At 44.1% G+C, this 17581-nt stretch overlaps 1 protein-coding gene and 1 long non-coding RNA gene across 2 annotated transcripts in view; both read right to left on the bottom strand.

Moving 5' to 3' along the window:
- Positions 1 to 12492: 12492 nt before the first annotated feature.
- Positions 12493 to 14058, bottom strand: LOC127231854 (uncharacterized). The gene is made up of 2 exons (XR_007835307.1): positions 13778 to 14058; positions 12493 to 13739 (listed from the first exon to the last, which is right to left on the bottom strand). It is a non-coding gene; the product is annotated as an uncharacterized LOC127231854 (long non-coding RNA).
- A 108-nt stretch (positions 14059 to 14166) lies between these two features.
- The window catches only part of Glce (glucuronic acid epimerase), a 63085-nt gene continuing 59670 nt past the window's right edge, over positions 14167 to 17581 (bottom strand). Inside the window, exon 5 of the mRNA XM_051197702.1 lies at positions 14167 to 16495. Within this exon, the coding sequence (XP_051053659.1) occupies positions 15471 to 16495 (1025 nt within the window). The 3' untranslated portion in view covers positions 14167 to 15470. The remainder of the gene's footprint in view (positions 16496 to 17581) is intronic.

Here is a 17581-nt window from a genome sequence, read left to right on the forward strand (position 1 = left end):
GCAGGTAAGCAGCACTCTCCATGACCTCTATGCCAGTTCCTGCCCTGTTTGAGTTCCTGCTCTGATTTCCCTGAATGATGGACTGTGAAGTGGACATGTAATTGGAAAGAAACTTCCAAGTTGCTTTTGGTCATGGTGTTCTTTTACAGCAATAGAAACCTTAAGAAAGGCATTCTATGCAGGTATATGTGTGTCTGGTATAAGAATGTGTGTACTTGTGGGGGTCAGAGGACAATGTTGGATGTCTTCCTCAATTGTTTTACATCTTTTTGGGGGATTGTCTCTCAGTGAGCATGGAGCTCACTCATTGGCTACATTGGCTGGCCAGAGAACCCTCAGGATCCTTCTGTCTCTACCTCCCAGCCACCACGCCCAGCTATTTTTATGGGTTCTGATGATCCAAAATCAGATCTTCATGTTTATGTGGCAAACATTTTACCCACTGAACCATCTCTCCAGCTACTGGCCTCAAATTTTTGATCCTTCTGCCTCAGTCTCCTGAATGTGGGATGCCAGACTTATACCTCCATGTTTGGCTGATTCACTTTTCTTCTGGTACTCCCAACCTGCTTCTGAGTATTCCTGGTCCACTTCCTACACTGGAATCCACTGAATCGGAAGGGACATGGAGACCTAGTAGCTATTCTAGGAACACTAAGATCCTGTGAGAGAGTGATTGATCTGAGACCACCCCACAAATTACTCACTGGCCCTGCTGGCTGCATTGGCTACTTCCTGCCTTGTTAGGGTTTCCCTCCTCAAAAAATTCACAATATGGGACAAGATGGTTCACTAGGTAAAGTGTTTGATGCACACAATTTTGATCTCTAGAACCCACGGGAAATGTACCTACAATTTCAGTACTTCTGTGTGTATGCATGTGTGTGTGTATGTGTGTATGTGTGTATGTATGTATGCATATATACATGTTTACTGCACACTGATTTTGATCTCCAGAACCCAAGTAAAATATACCTATAACCTCAGTACTCGTGTATGTATGCATGTGCATATATATGTGTGTTGTATGTACATTTGTATGCATGTATGTATGTATGTATTATTTGAGTCAGGGTCTTATGTAGCCCAGGCTGGCCTTGAATGAGTGCTCTAAATAGCCATAGATAGCCTTGAACTTCTGATACTCCTGCTTCTGTCTCCTAGGTTCAGGGATTTAGGCACACAGCACCAAGCCCCATTTGTGTAGTGCTGGGGAATCATACTAGACATGTACCAATTGCGCTACATTCCCAGAACAAGGATCTTGACTTAAGGTTGTTGGAAAATGTATATTGGATTTCCAGGGAAGGACCAAAAGAATCATAATTGACAAGGCAGGATTGGAGTCAGCAAGAGATCTACCAGCAGGTAGCGGTAGATGCCTGTAGCCAGAGCCTAAGGACCTGAACATCTTCTCAGTGCTAAAAAGGCCAGAACTGGCTTCTCTCCAGGGCTTTTGGAAGGACTCAGTTTGGCAAACATCTGGGTTGAGCCCAGTGAGATGATTTTAGATTTCCAAGTCCTAGAAATGAATCATGTTATTTTAGGTCACTAGATTGTGGCGATTTGTGACAGCCACCAACATCAAGATACGCAGTCCTTTCCCTGGAAGGGCCCTTTGGAGACCATGGCAGAGTTCCTGGTGGGCAGTGAGAACCTGATGTCGGGCTCCGTGGGTAGTTTCTATTCAGTAGCTCTGGGCTGGTAGAGAAGCTTCTAACAGGCCCCTGAGATGCTGAGCACCTGTGGCCACAACAAACCTAGTTGGTAGAACAGTGGCCTTCAAGCTTCCCACACTCACAGCTGTTTCAAGGTCCTGTTCACACACAGACTCTGTAGTTAAGTTGCTGAATTGCTGGCTCACATGCTCGTTGCCCAGCCCCTCTTGTAGAATAGCAGGTCTCTGGAAGCTTGGCTCCTCTGGTTCCTAGGCCTGAAACTGTCTCACTACACCGCGCTCAGTGAGCACTCACAGCCACATTGACGTGGGTATCTCAGGTGCTGTTGCTGATGCCCAAGACATGTGGAATGAGGACGAAAAGAAAAGGGAATGAAAAGCGTCTCCAAGTCCTTCACTGAAAAAGAAGGTCAGCAAAGGTGGGGGAAAGGGAGATAGCCTGGCCAGGAGACCCAACAGTTTCCTGAGTGCTTAAGGAAGGTATGGCCCCCGGGAGAGCTGCTGGGTGGGGGTGGGGGTGGGGTGCGGTCTGAGACAGGGAAAATCCTGGGCGGGGAGGCAGAGACAGGAGGACTGTAGCGAAGCCAGACTGGTCTCCATAGTGATTTCCAAGCCAGTCAGGGCCGTCTTTAAATATTAAAAAGAAAAATCTTGAGAGGCCTTGGTTTGTTCTGAGTCTCCACTGAATAAGGTGACTACAGTAAGAACTTCCCTCTGCCAGAGAAAGGGACAAGAAGAAATAGGGGAGAACAAGTACACACCTGCCTGGGTTCTCCCGCTTTGCTCCGCTGACCCTCCACTGCCCTGCAGGTGGCGCTCTCGTGCCGGCTCAGACCTTCACCCTGCTACGAGGCTCCCGGTCTCCACTCACCCTAACTCCCTTGCCTCCAGCTCCAGGTTGCTGGACCCTAGGTCTCAAGGCCTGAAGGAGCCAGAAAGAGCTGTCATGGCAGACTCGGAAAATCCTGGTCTGGTTTGAAGGGGTTCACCAGCTCGGTCAGTGAAGGCCCCACTGCAGCGCTTTTGCTAGGGTGAGACTTGGGTTCAATAGATCAAATCCAGAACTGACCAGCAGAGTAGAGGCCCCACCCGAAAGCCCTTGGGCTTCCCCTTCCACCCTAAAATAATTCAAAGCCCAAAAGCCCTTCCTCTTGGAACTGTCAGAACAAGAAGCAGATGAATGTTAATGGTTACTGTTACCCTGAAGACTATGTATGACCAGGAAGCAGGGAAAGAAAGTAGAGGTTACATGGCATCTCACCCCATGCCAACTAGACTGTCACTGAATGTTACCACTGCAGATAGATACTTTATTTTGGTAAAAATATTTACTAAGACTTAACCACAGTTTCAAGAAGTTAAATTGGGAATCCCAGATTTAAATAATTTGTATTTCAAGTTTTAACATTTACTATAGATAATTAGTAATTTTTTTTTTTTTTTGCCATTTCTGTCAAACATATACTTTTTTCTCCTGGTTTTTCAAGACAAGGTTTCTCTGTGTTGCCCTGGCTATTCTGGAACTCACTTTGTATACCAGGATGGTTTCCAACTCAGAGATCTGCCTGCCTCTGCTTCTGAGTGCCAGGATTAAAGGTGTTTGCCACCACCTGGCGAGCTACAGACTCTTAGAAGTCCTTTACCAAGTACACGGAAAAGCAAAAGGCTGCAATAGATTTAGGCTGCATCTATCACATCTCATGCAAGAATCAAATGTCCTCTACAGAACAGATAAAAATTTGGTCCCAAAAGATGAACTTGGTGCAACAATATAGGCAACAAAACAAACAAAAACTAATAAAACCTGCCACAGCAGAAACTGTTTTCAGTGAGAATTTGATATTGACAAACATTGGCCCACAAGACAAATCGCTACTATAAAATTTAAGGGGAAAAGAACTGGCTCCTGATGAAAATAGCTTCAGTCAACCAGGAATGAAGATAGGAAAACATTGGAAATAGTTTAACTGAGGTTTATAGGAAATTGATCGAAGAATTAAATTGACTTAATAGAGTCCATTCCGGAAAGCACTCTCCCAAAGAACGTTCATCAACATCAGAGCACATCTATGTTTGTGTTCCCAGAGGCTCCGCTTTGCAGTGGAGGTGCACCCAGGATGAAAAGAGAGGGATGGAAGGGTCTTTGTACCCTAACCTTCACAAGAACAGTAAAAGGATTATTAGGTGGCAATCTGAGTGTATGGGTGACTATCACCATTACCACCAATATCACACCATCACCATCATCATAACCATCATCATCACATTTTCTTATGTTTTCCAGACTGGTCCCAAGCTCCTGGGCTCAGCCTCCCAAGTACCTGGGAGGTACCACTGACACCACTGACTTTCATAATTTTCTATTCATTGTTTTTATTATTATTTTCCTTCCTTCCTTCATCCCCCCCCCCTCTGTCCTTCCTTCCTTTTCTGTGGAAAGTGGATGAAGTCCTGAGTGAATGTGTATTGTTGACATGAACAAGGCCATGTCAAACACACCAATGCCTCAGATCCATGGGAATAGCAAGGACTTCCCTTGTTGAGTATAGACATTACAGTGTGTGCAGTCAGTATCAATCTCCTCTTGATGACTGAAGCCTAGGACAGCCCCCTACAGAGACCCTCCTCTCTCCCCCCACTGAGAAGAACACCTGCCTCCTCATCAGCTGTTGGTCATAGATGCCCTAGTTTCTGGCTGCTGGTGCATCTCCATCAGAGCCTGATCTTAGCTTTTTGTCATTTTTCTACTCCACATTGCCCAGTTAGGTCAGTCCCAATACTATGCACACTGTGGTGCATTTCTATGATGCAGAGGGATCCCAGGGACCTTATGAATGCTAGGCCACCACTCTAGAACTGAACTATGCCCCTAACTCATTGTATTTATTTTATTCTGATATTGAAAAGAAAACATTTTTCAGGGTTTCTAAAATGTACTATAGATTCTAGGCAGTGTGGATAAATTGGTCTCTAAGGGTTCCAGGTAAGGGGAAACGGGAATACCTGGATGGATCTGGGGTATGGGGGGAGACAGGAATGCATCTGCATTGTCTTATGGAAGGTGCTAAAGTGGTCTCAACCCAGCCTGCCCTCTCAAGGACACTCTGCTCTTCCCAGAGCCTGTTTTCCATTCTCACCCACCTCTTATCTAACTCAGGAAGCTCTGTTACATTCTTGCAGTCTCATGAGCTCATCTAAAACAATCATCTAGTTCTACTGTGCCCTGGGAAGCCTTCCTTGAGCAAACCACAGTCCTATTAAGGAGCCATGCTGCATTGTCAGCCATGAATGAGAGTGCATGCATCTGTCTCTCCGACTCTGCACCAGGCTGTGGGGCCAAGAGTTGGTCACTCTCTTCTGGCTTCACCTCTGCAATTAAGCCCACACTGAGTGCCTACTGGAGGTCAGACCCCATGTCACTGACCCTGGGAGCTCACAGCAGGAACCAAGTCATGGCCTAGTCCACAGCCTGAGCCAGACCTGGAGAGTTTCAGTGCTGTCAAGGTGGATAATCCTTCATTGCAATGGCTGTTGGGTGCTGCATGGAATGTTCCAACGAGCTCTAACCTCTACCTACTCCACAACTAGCACCCCCCCTCAAATTGTGACAAAAAGGTCTCTAAACATTGTCATCTCTTCCCCAGGGGCCAAATAGCTCCCAGTGAAAGCCACTGACTTGGAAATGAGTGTTGGCAATCACATCAGAGAAGGCTCAGAACAATGGGTTCAGACACAGTGGGCTCCACCCGCACACCACGGCTTGTAACTAAAGGGTAAAGGAACACAGGTCTGGCTGTGGATGTAGGCTATCAGATGCTCTGTGTCAAATCTACACTTAAATGTGTATTTTGTTTGTCTACCTAGTAGTAATTCATTTATTTTATAGTAATAATAATAACTATAATTATTATTTGAGGCAGAGTCTTGGGTAGCCCAGGTTAGCCTCTGACTCACTATGTATCCATGGATGAGTCTGACCTTCTGCCTCTACTTCCCTGGTACTGAGATTATAAAAATGTGCCACAGCTCTGCTCACTGAACTGCATCCTCAGCTTGTAGTTTTGCCTTTTGAGACAGGGTCCTACTCTGACCCAGGTGCTGGGGCTACAGGCTTAAGGTGCCATACATGGCTAGAAGTAATTTAATTTTTGAAACTGTCTTTAATGAATGCTTTCTCCTAGCCATAGCCTGGCCCCCATTCCCTGTCACTCACTGACCCTACTGTTCATGTTCACTTCTATATGGTTTTGAAGCCTTGTGAGCCTATGGGTTTGTGGTGTTCTCCTCCTCTATCTCCCTCTCCATCTCCCCCCACCCCACTGTGTGTGTGTGTGTGTGTGTGTGTGTGTGTGTGTGTGTGTGTGTGTGTGTTCCCTGCAGGTTCATGCTTACAGGGGCCAGGTTTTTTTTTTTGTTTGTTTTGGTTTTTTTTGGCTAACTTCAGGTACACTGTCCACCTTGTGTTTTGAGTGTGTTTTGAGACAGTTCTTCATTGGCTTGGAGTTCAACAAGTTGTCTAGTGTGTTTGGCTGGTGAGCCCTGTGGTCCCTCCTGTCTCTGCCTCCCCACTTCCACTGTTACAAGCACATACCACATGGACCTTTTTTCCATGGGAATAGAATTCAGGACCTCATTCATGCAATGCAAGCACTTTACCGACTGAGCAATATATTCCTAGGCCCCAAGTTTGTGTTTTTAAATATAAAGAGTATAGTGTCTTTTCATTTTACATTTATCAAATTTTATGTGTATGAGTGGTTTGCCTGCATATATGTACATGTACCATGTATGTGCCTGGTACTTGTGGAGGCCAGAAGAGAACATTAGATCCCCTGGATCGAGAGTTATAAGGTGGTTGTGAGCCAGATGTGTGAGTTGGGATTTGAACCCTGGTCCTTGGCAAGAGCAAGTCTCCTATTGGCTGAACCCTCACCAGCCCTGAATACAATGGCCTTTTACTCAGGTTTGTGACCCCTTCTAAATCTCAGGCTGAATGAATTGAAAGCCCCAACCACAATGGGCAGGCCCAGCAAGTTCCTGAGAATTCTCTCTGGGTATTTTTTGGGCAAATGTCCCCAGGATCGGCAGAGTTCTCCCTGTGGCTGACCCTGCTCTTCTGCCAGAGGCTGGATGCCTGGGGTGGAGGTCACTGTGGAGCTCTGGAGGAATCCACACCATCAGCAGAGGACAACCTTTTCCTCTCAGTCTGTTTAAACTCAATTAGTCATTTGAAAAAAATTAATTCGCCATGAGATCTGCTTCCAGCGCAGGCAGGTGGCAGGCTGTCACTGGAGGGCTGGGCACACTGATTAGAAGTGGCTGTGCCGACCCGGTGACTGTGACCCAGACAGAAAGCCTTCAGCAAATGATTTCTTTCATTTATTAAGATGCTGCTTTTGAGGAGATAGGAGCCAGCCAGAGGGATGAAGGGGCCAGGTCTCACTTACCTTCATCTTTGCCTTGACCCAGGACACACTGCCTCTTCTCCTGGACACACTCCCAAGAGGCCCTGGTTGTGCTGTGGGCACCCTGGCTAGACAGTGAGGAGAACTTACCAGTGATAGTACATTTTGGGTGGCTGGTGATGCAGACCCTCCAGGGTGGAGTGTGATTTGGGAGATGGGAAGGAGCAGGATCGTTGTCTTCACATCTGGATCCCTTTCCTCAGCTAAGACCTGCAATTCTTCTTTGGGATCCAAGGACAAATCAAGGTTCCCATGAGTGGGTCCAGTGTCATTTTGGTGGGTCCAGTGTGGGCACTGGAAAGTTCAGACTGACTTGAGCTCAGTTGAACATATCTGGAATTCTAACACTTGGGATGTAGAGGCAGGAGGATTAGGAATTCAAAGTCATCCTTAGCCAGAGAGTGAGTTGGAAGCTAACATGAGCTACATGAAAAACAAAAGGGAGTAGGGAGGCGAGCAGGAGGGACAAGGACCGAGAAAAGACCAGATTAGACCAGTCTGCAAGGCTCTGGTGCCCACCAGGCCTGCAGAGGACTCTTTATTCCCAGAAGGCTGTATTCCCTGGGGGTTCACCCTGATCCAGACCCCGACTGACTTATTGACTAGCAAACAGTGTGGAGAACTCTGGGGAGCAGACATGTTTGAAGGGAATAAAGACAAGGAGAAGCAGCTTTGAGGAGGCTCAGCCCCACAGCTACTGAGTGATGCTCTAGTCTGAGAGGAGAGACAGAAACCCTTCAGGAGAGGAAAATGACCCAGAGTCCCACAGGCACCAAGAGCCAGCAGGTGTCCTGCCCACTGGGCGTGAGGACCAAAAGGAAGGGTAGGTCCCTTCCCCTCTCCTTCAGATCTAAGCCTAGGGCTGACACAACAAGCTGAGAGACAAGATGCACCCCATGGGCCCCAGCCTCGTTTCCAGATTGAAACAGACTCAAGGCAGCTTGATAATGAGAATTGAACTGCCTGCCCAGAGCTCAGATTTCCGCCCTTCTCTGTGATAGTATGGCTCTGTGTGGCTTCTGTCCCTCCATCTAGAGTGCTCCAGAGACAAAGTACAACATAAGGACTCTAGAAAGTATACAGCAGGAAGGTGCTGTGGAAGTGCCTTAATTCCAACTCTAGCTTGGATTTGATTATAAAAATTTACCACCTCCTTGGGAATGGGAGCTGAACATAAAACGTGCATACTAAGCTGAGCCACAGTCCCATGGAGATAGTGCCCCCTGCTGGAGCTATGGAGGTAAGATGCCTGCTCCAGTGCCCCCTGCTGGAGCTATGGAGGTAAAACAGCTCCATCTTGACAGGATGTGGGAATTTGGGGTTTCCCACTGTAGTCAATTGAATTCCAGAGAATTCATGTCACCAGATGTTAAAAATAGTATCAGACATCAAATTCAAATCGTGCAGCTTGCTACCTACTTGCTTACAGGCAAGACTTAGATTTGGCTCCACCTCACCCTAGGGAGTTACTGTCCTCTATTGACCCCCAAAGCAATGGATATCAGGCTTTTTAAGACACTAGAAGTAGCTCTCTCTCTCTCTCTCTCTCTCTCTCTCTCTCTCTCTCTCTCTCTCTCTCTCTCTGTGTGTGTGTGTGTGTGTGTGTGTGTGTGTCTCAGATTCCCAGGCAGGCACCAGATCCTCCTGACTGGAGGCTCATGAACTCCTTGTTGCCTAACAGTACTCCCTTGTGCTTCCTGTGGTAGCTGCCGTTTCTCATCCCTCACCATCCTTTTCTCTGCCCCTTTGCTGTTGTTACTCCTCCTTGATGACTTTTTGCAATGTTATCATTTTGTAAAATCCTTCCACTCCTGGAGGAGGATTAGCAACTTTTGAGTGGCTGCTTTTTAGCATTCAGGAAGTACAGTTTACATATGGGAGCGATCAATCACTTACTCCAGATGGTAAATGTATTTCTTTTCACCAGAAACAGAGCAGCAAACATTCAAATTCATCACCGACACAACATTTAAATTCACATCCATTTTAACCTGACATCCTTAATGGGCTGGCAAAATGGAAATCAGTGTTTTATCCCTAGATTGTTGACTGTTTTAAATAATTTATAAAAATGAGAACTCGGGATTAAAACTTGTTATTAAAGCAAGATGTGGTGACATGCTCCTTTAATCTCAGCATTCAGCAGAGGAAGGTGGATGTCTGTGAGTTCAAGGCCAACCTGGTCTGCATACTGAGTTAGTTCCAAGCAAGCCAGGGCTATATAGTAAGGCCATATCCAAAAGCTGTTAAACAATAAACAAAAACCCCACAAAGCCTAGCCATGGGGGGTGGGGAGCTGTCTGCCAGCTCACTGCCATCATGGACCCAAGGCCATTCTGGCCAGAGTTACCACAGTGTCAGGCAGGACTGGTTCACAGAGACAGTGCACACAGGTGTGTGGAGTTTATCCATGACACCAGCTACTCCAACCCTGCAACATGAAAGGCCCTGTTTGAGAGGGTGATGTCTCACCCTACTGGGGTCAGAAAGAGGCTTGGAAGCTGTGCTCAATTTGCTGCTGGATCCTGGATATACATTATGTGGTCCAGGGGGTGACCTACAACTGTTAAATAATGCATTTGTACTGTATGTTAAAGGAAAAAAAAATCTCACTTGGAATTTTCAAGTACTTGTCTGTCATGTGTGCATGTGTGTATATGTGTGTACATGTCTGTATATGTTATGTACATGCATGATCCACACATGCTCCTAAAGGTGTGTGAAAGGCAGACATTGGTGTCTTCTGCAACTTTAATTTTATAGACAGGGTCTTTCCCTAAACTTGGAGCTGAATGACTGGCTATGATGGCTGGCCAGGGAGCCCAGGGATCCTCATGTCTCTACCTTCCCAGTGCTGGGAGGAAAGACAGGTGCCTCTGTGTCCATCCAGCTTATTACATGCATGCTAGGATGTGAATTTAGTTCTCATATTTGCATTGCAAGTACTTTGCTGAATGAGCCATTTCTCCAACCCCTCTATGGCTATAGGGGTATCTCTGAATTCTGTATTCAAAATCAAAATGTAGTTTATATTAGCATACTTAAAAATTCTCTCTCTCTCTCTCTCTCTCTCTCTCTCTGTGTGTGTGTGTGTGTGTGTATGCCCTATGTATGTAAATGCTCTTGGAGGCTACAGGAGCTCGAGCTGGAGTCACAGGCAGTAGTGAGCTGAATGACATGGGTATTGTTCTGAAAGAGTATTCACTCTTAACCACTGAGCCATCTTTCCAGCTCTAAAATTCTGTGTAAAAAGATGTTTATATAAGATGTTGTATTATTTATGTTTTACTTACATCCATGTGAGTGCATCATGTGGATGTATTAGATCCCCCAGAACTGGAGTTATGGGAAGTTGTGAGCCACCATGTGGGTGCTGGGAATCAAACTCGGGTCCTCAGCAAGATCAGAATGTGCTCTTAATGGTTTTCCCTCCAATATGAAATGCTTATTTTTTTATTATGTGCATATGTGTGTCTCCAAGCACATATAAGTGTGTAAGTGCAATGCCTTTAAAGGTCAGAAGAGGACATCAGCTCCCCCAGAGCTGACTTGTGTGCTGGGAACTGAAATCAGGTCCTCTGCAAGAGCAGTATGTATTCTTGACCACTTAGCCATCTATCCTGTCTCTGATGGTACATTTTAAAAACATCACGTTAGTGTTTGCTTTGCCAATTTCCAAAACATCAAAACAAAAATCCCTCTTCTGGACAGTACTATGAAGGAATTAAAATTTATGGGATTAAAGACAAAGTTCCTGACACAGTTGAGAACCAGGCAGCTTTGTTGCCCGAGCCCTAAATTGGAATCTCTGTTCCATTCATGTTTCCTACACACCTGAATTGGGACCTTCACTGGTTTTCAAATGATTACTACTGTGTACTCTGTGTGAAGAATGGTTATTATGGGCTGAATTGTGACATCCTGCCCCCAAATTGGCATGTTGAAGTCTTAAGCCTCAATATGTCAAGAGTCTGACTCTATGCGGAGATCATGCCTTTAAAAAAGGTGATAAATTGGGCAGTGGTGGTGCACAACTTTAATCCCAGCATTTGGGAGACAGGCAGGTAGATCTCTATGAGTTAGAGACCAGCCTGGTCTACAAAGTGAGTTCCAGGACTATACAGAGAAACAAAACAAACCCCCGCCCCCCCCAGAATGGTACACACAAAAACAAGGCCATAGGAATAGTCTTTAATCCAGTGTGACCTGTGTCCTTATGAGATTAGGACTCTGACAACAGCTGGAGGGATAACCATGTGAGGACATGAGAAGAGCAAGGAAAAGCAACCTTTTAGATTTCCCATTTCTGGAATTGAGACATGTGAATCTTTGCTGTTTAAGCTACCCTAGCTTACAGTATTTTCTTGCAGCAGCCCTAATGGATGAGGAAATGTACCTTCTGCAGACCATTTCCTCAACAGTGGCGACACTATTATTCATCAGCGCTCAACTGTTTCGAGCCACAGACACCAAATCCAGTCAACAGCAGCACACGGGGATGTCCTAAGAATCCAGGTGTACTCTATGGAACGTGAGTGGAGTTCCATTGCCCTCTAAAATGCACCAGATCCAGGGCTTGGAGCTCTGCCAAAATTTTGTAGGTTTTTTTTTTCCCCTTTGCTTTGGTTTTTTAAAAAAATCTAACTCAATTTTGGATTCTTGCTGGGAGACTGACTGGCCTAGCTGTTGTCAGGGCTGTCCAGAACACAGGCAGAGAAGAGCTCGTCAGGTATGAAGTCCTCTGTGGTATGGAGGACCTGCCCTGCAAGTTTCACAGCCAAACCTTAATTTTGTCACAAATTGCAAAATCAAAGCAAGAGAAACCTATGATCCGCTCTGGTCCAAGACTGCTTGTGACCACATAGCTGTTTCTCAACTGAAGGTAGAAGACAAGGGTCAGCTCCAAGGAGAACAGCCTTGTGTTAACACCTGTTTGGCCACTGGAATCTAATAGCTGGCTGGTAATCAACTGGAATTCCAGCACACAAAAAATTTCAGCACACAAAAAGCTAAAAGCTGGATTCATATTTAGGAACCTAAAGTCTTCCCAAGGAGAGAATGAGGCGATGCTGATCGTTCTAAAGATATGAGTACAGAAAGAAAACAGGCAGCATCCAGATTCTCGGCTATGACTAAACCCAGAGCCCCAGCTTGAGGTCCAGTCCCTGACTGAGCACAGTGTATCACTTTATTTTCTGAACTGTCCTGTGTACTCTGGGTCTACAGACTAAGGCTCCTGTGCTGCACTCTGGTTCCCTGTCTGCAGGTTCAACAGGAAATGTTGGTCAGATGCTTGCTAGCCTCACATAATCACAAACTAAGCAGAAAAATGAGAAACATCCAAGTGTGTTTCTTTTCAAGATAAAAACTTTATTTTACAATTTTATAAAGCAGCTTTACATTAAGCACAAACAACCCATTTAACTTTGTATAGAAACAAAATACCTTTCCATTTGAAAAAATCAAGTTTCGCTGTATATAAAACTAACATGTGCACATTGTGCTTGGACTGCAAAGTCTGTACAGCTTTACAGAGGACCACCCTTCAGAAGGGCATCCGGTAAACACGTTATTGCATATTTGACACATGGCATATACCCCACATGTACAATGGAGGAGAAGCGAGGAAACAATTACAAGAACAAAAACAGCAGCTTTTGGTGAGAGTCTGTACACCAAAAAAGAAAGAGTCCCGCCACATCTGGAGACTGTGCTTGTGTCATTTCTGCACTTGCTCATGGATGCTGCATGGCTCTTGAATGAAGCCATTATATACAATAACTCCTAAAGGGTCAAACCTGCCCTTTGTCTAGAAACTTTTGGCTGGTTTTACTACTAAAATGGCAACAGATTCAATATGGAAGCTAACTTAGATAAGTGGATCAAACCAAAATTTTAAAGGAAAGTTTTTTTAAACACAACAAAAACTTAAAATACCCTCCCCCTCTCTCTATACTCAGGATAAGTAAACATTTACATGAATTAAAAACCTAGGAAATGCTGTAGATGTTCTGGAGGCAAAAATGCATGGGTCCCAGGCAGTGTTCCTCTACAAAAGCCCAGCTCCCTGGAAGCAGCATCACCCCATCTGTCAAACATGCTGCAGATCCCACTTTGCAGGCAGACTTTCTGCACACCTAGAGTCTCATTTTGTAAACTCCCAGGTGACAGAAGCACCCTCAAGCCTGAGAAGCCAAGCACTGACAGTGCTGTCACAGCCTCAATGTGACCTCGGAGGGAATTCTGGGATCACAAGACAAGGCAAGTAGCTGTTGCAATGTGGAAGGCAGTGGAAAAGCAACAGCAACGAACTGCCATGTCTACATCAAAAGCAAACGTTCCCTCTTCAGTGGAAAAGGACAACCATATTGGTAAGGCACTGGTGTTTGTCACAAAAGCAGTACCATGATGATTTCACTGACCCTTCTCATCTGAAGACCAGTATGCAAACATAAAGCAAAGTCGGGACCACTCTAATAACAAATCTGATAGAGTGAATAGTGCTCCCAGGTGGGGAAACTTGCTTTGAACACCAGTATTGTAAATAAAAAGGGAGTCCTCATTTTTATTGCTGAGACAAATGTGCATGTTCATACCTTGCATGTTCAGACCTTGCTGAAACACCTCTTCAGACCTTGCTGAAACACCTCTTGTGTGAGAACCACAAAGGTAAAAGCTAGGGGACCTAATGACCACACTGGTTTCGCTGTAGGCAAAATTATGGTGTAGTCATATAAACTGGGAGTTTATACTTATTTTTCAACAGTTTAATAGTGTCTTCATTTTCAGTATAGATCTTCCTGTCTCTGATGCCGATATACTTTATATATATCATTTATGTATGTGTGTATATGCATCTCATATATATTATATATACACATACATATAAATATATATATGTACATACATATATATATATATACGTGTGTGTGTGTGTGTGTGTGTGTGTGTTCCTGTTTCAACAGTACTTGGTAGTTGAATTCAACAGAAGTACAATGTGTTGACAAGTCATCCACCTGGCTCTTAAACATGTATCTGACAGATAGCATGGATAAGCTCCATTGTTTGTCTCTAGGAAGTATGAGACTCATGTTACCTAACTATCTCCATATTATCTAACCATAAACAAAAACCAGGGTAAAACCAATCTTGTTGCTTTTACCTAATGCCTGAATCCCTATAGCTGACACTGTGCATGGCATAAGAACTCTGAAACCCTTACAGATTCAATGGCACATGGTCAGCAGACACAGTAGTATCTCTTCTGTTTCAATGCTGGAATCATTCAAAATTAAGTTTCAGAGAAACAGTGATGACAGAAGCAATGATGTACAAAGCGATGGTGACAATCCAGGCAGGAAAAACTTCACTGTGACTCTTAACATACCACTTAACTCAGTAATTTTCCTTTAAGGGGGAAAAAGTCCTAAAAGAGATGATGGTAGGCTTCAAATCATTACATCTGCCACAAATTTAGGCTTATAATTAACGTTCTGGATACTGTGCTCAATATGGACAAACCCACCAAAGTGTAATATGAAATGAAATGTAACGTTTAGACAGTGACAAAGACACACTCACTGCACTGGGGGCAGAGGTGGGGAAGATGATTATCAGACTTCTACTGATTGTAGAACAAGTTTCATAAAACATAGCATGTCTGTAATTTCTTGTGCAGTCAACAAGTTTCATTTTAGTTGTGCTTATGTTATGTGACCATGAGACCTGAACACAGGTTGTGTTTAAATATACATAGTTCAAGAAAACCATAATTCAAAACATTTTCCATATATAATTGAAGAAATGCAACAAATGCTCACTCCTTCCCAAGAAATAAACCTACAGGAAAGAAACACTGAGAAAACACAGTCCACGATCCAGGCTATACGCACATGTTTACTGCAGTACAGCAGAGTTTTCTAAAAGCCTGCTTTCAGCATGAATATAAATAATCACATTTTAAAAGCACTCCACACTAAGTTTTAGGTAAGTACTGAGCAGCAGGCTAGCAGCAGCCACTTACCATTATCTTTCACAGACTGAGAATGACTGCATGGAGGCCTAAGTGATGAGCAGGGCAGAGATCACATCTTTGTTCAGCACACTGACTAAACACTTTCAGGGCCTACATTTCTAAGCACCTGACCCACGGAATGCAATTGTTTCAGAAGACTAACTTTAAGGGTCTCTTCTCACACTGCTGTGACCCACAAACCCCCCGGACACACACCACTTTAAATGTGCAATGCTCTCCTGGGTCCTGCCGCTGACACAGAGCTCAGCCCTTGAGTTCAGAAGGGGCTGGAATGCGCTTTTGGTTTTGAGCTCTAATTGTGCTTTGCCCTGCTGCCTTTAAGGTAGCTTTTCCACCTCTTGACAAATTCTTTGAAGATTGGAGACTCATCGATGGTACTGAGCAGCTGCAGCTGGTTGATGTGGGTGGTGTGATAGTCCCAGCGGGCCAGGTTGGGAGCAATGCCCAGCATGAAGTGGCGAAGGTCATAGATGGTTCCAGAGCCAGTATCATACAAGGGCAGCATGGCTTTAAGAGATTCCATGCCACGCTCATACAAGGACCTCGCCTCTTTCCCAAGCTTTTCCCCTGCTGTTTCTTTTAGGTCATACAGTCCAATTAAAGAATACATAAAGCCATTTAAAACAAAAGAGCTAGGTGTAGTTGGATATTCTTCATACCAGTCATGTTTATTCATGAACACAGCTTTAACTCCATGCTGCTCTGACAGAAACTTGTATGGGGCTGTTGCCCTTAAAGCTGAATTGAGGAATATATGTTCTTTTGTTAGAAGATAGGCCCTGACTAATGTAGACATGGCTTGTCCTTGTGCCATAGCAGAGTACCACCCTGGTTCTAAAGACTTAAACCCTTCCCCTAACTTCCGGGTCACCATAATTGGCCAGCCACCTTTCTCATCCTGGTTCCTTACTAGCCAATCACTAGCAGCAAAGAATGCAGCCATGTGGGCTGTGGTTGAGATGGTAATGTTGTCCAGGAATCCCTTCCCTTTTGCAATTAACTTAACTACCTTTTTGGGCATGATTTTGGTTGGCTTGACAGCTTTTGTGTTGGAAAGACCTACTCCTTTCCTGAGGTCAGTGACCAGGTCTCTGGTAACTGTACTCCACGAAGTTCTGGGCCCAATGCCGTAGTATATGTCCCTGTCTTTAAAAGCAATTAGCTGGGTGTTTGAAACATAATGCACAGTGAAGAGCTGATTTTTTTCTGTGGTCTCCAGAACCACAGATACACTCCCATTTGTTAAGAGCTTGAGGTCAAATGAAATAATGAAGTCTTTTGTGTTTCCCAGCTGTAAAGACACACCTTCACTGGTTTCTGTGGGGGAATAGACCAAGAACTGATTAGAATAAAGTATTTTTATACTTGAAATTTAATTGCAGTTTATTCATGATAACTACTGATCACACAAAATTTACAGTGTTGTGTTACAAGATTTTTGCTAAGTAGCAAATCTGGTGACATGAAAGCTTCTTGCATTGCCTCGGTCTGGTATACATAAATGATTCAGAGCAAATTACTAAGAATTGTTGATCAAACTGTCTTTTCTAGATCTCATGCCAACTGGTCAAGAATCATTGATTAATATACTTATTCCATAAAAGGGGAAAAATAGCCAAAAGCAGGTTCAATGCGTATTATTACAAGACAGTTCTAGAGAGAATGGTATATATGAAATTTTATTTCTAATGCAGCTGGTATTTCCTGCCTTATATTCTAAGTGTTTTATATTCCAGACCTCACATGATGCCTGCTTAGCCTTAAGTGTGCACTGTTTCACTTCCATTTTACAGATGTGCAACTGAGAGACACAGTCAAGTCTGTCCAGTCTGACTCTTAATTTGATGTTGAAAAGTATTTATTTTTTGATATTCTCTGGAATTATAAACAAAATTACTGGAAATTAAACAATGGGCTCGTGTATAAGATAAAGAGAGGGAAGAGGAAAGTACACTCTGGAGTTAAAAATCCTTCACAGTTCATCATCAGCCAGCAGCTCTGAAAAGGCAAAACAGACCTTCCCAAGTCCAAGTTTCTTCAAATGTTGGCTGAGACAGTATCACTTTGAAAGTTAATTTTGACAATTTAAAGAAGTCATTGGCTTAGAGCAGTGATAAATGCTGGTGACTACTCCCACTAATTACCACATACTATCAAAATGGTAAAAGCTGTTTTATTTGACAAATTATGAAATATGAAATTTCTCTTGTACAGCCAGGATACAGTGATGGTTGGCTCTAACAATTACCAAAAGACACTGTGAATATTAAAATCAACTAGCAGCAAAGATAACATCACACACACACACAGAAATAAACAATGCATGCAGCACAAACTTTAAATCATCAAAACGGAAATATGAACACCTTCTATGTAGCCTTGGCTGTGCTGGAACTTGCTCTG

This window comes from Phodopus roborovskii, unplaced genomic scaffold (genome assembly GCF_943737965.1).
Source record: "Phodopus roborovskii unplaced genomic scaffold, PHOROB, whole genome shotgun sequence".
NCBI lineage: Eukaryota > Metazoa > Chordata > Mammalia > Rodentia > Cricetidae > Phodopus > Phodopus roborovskii.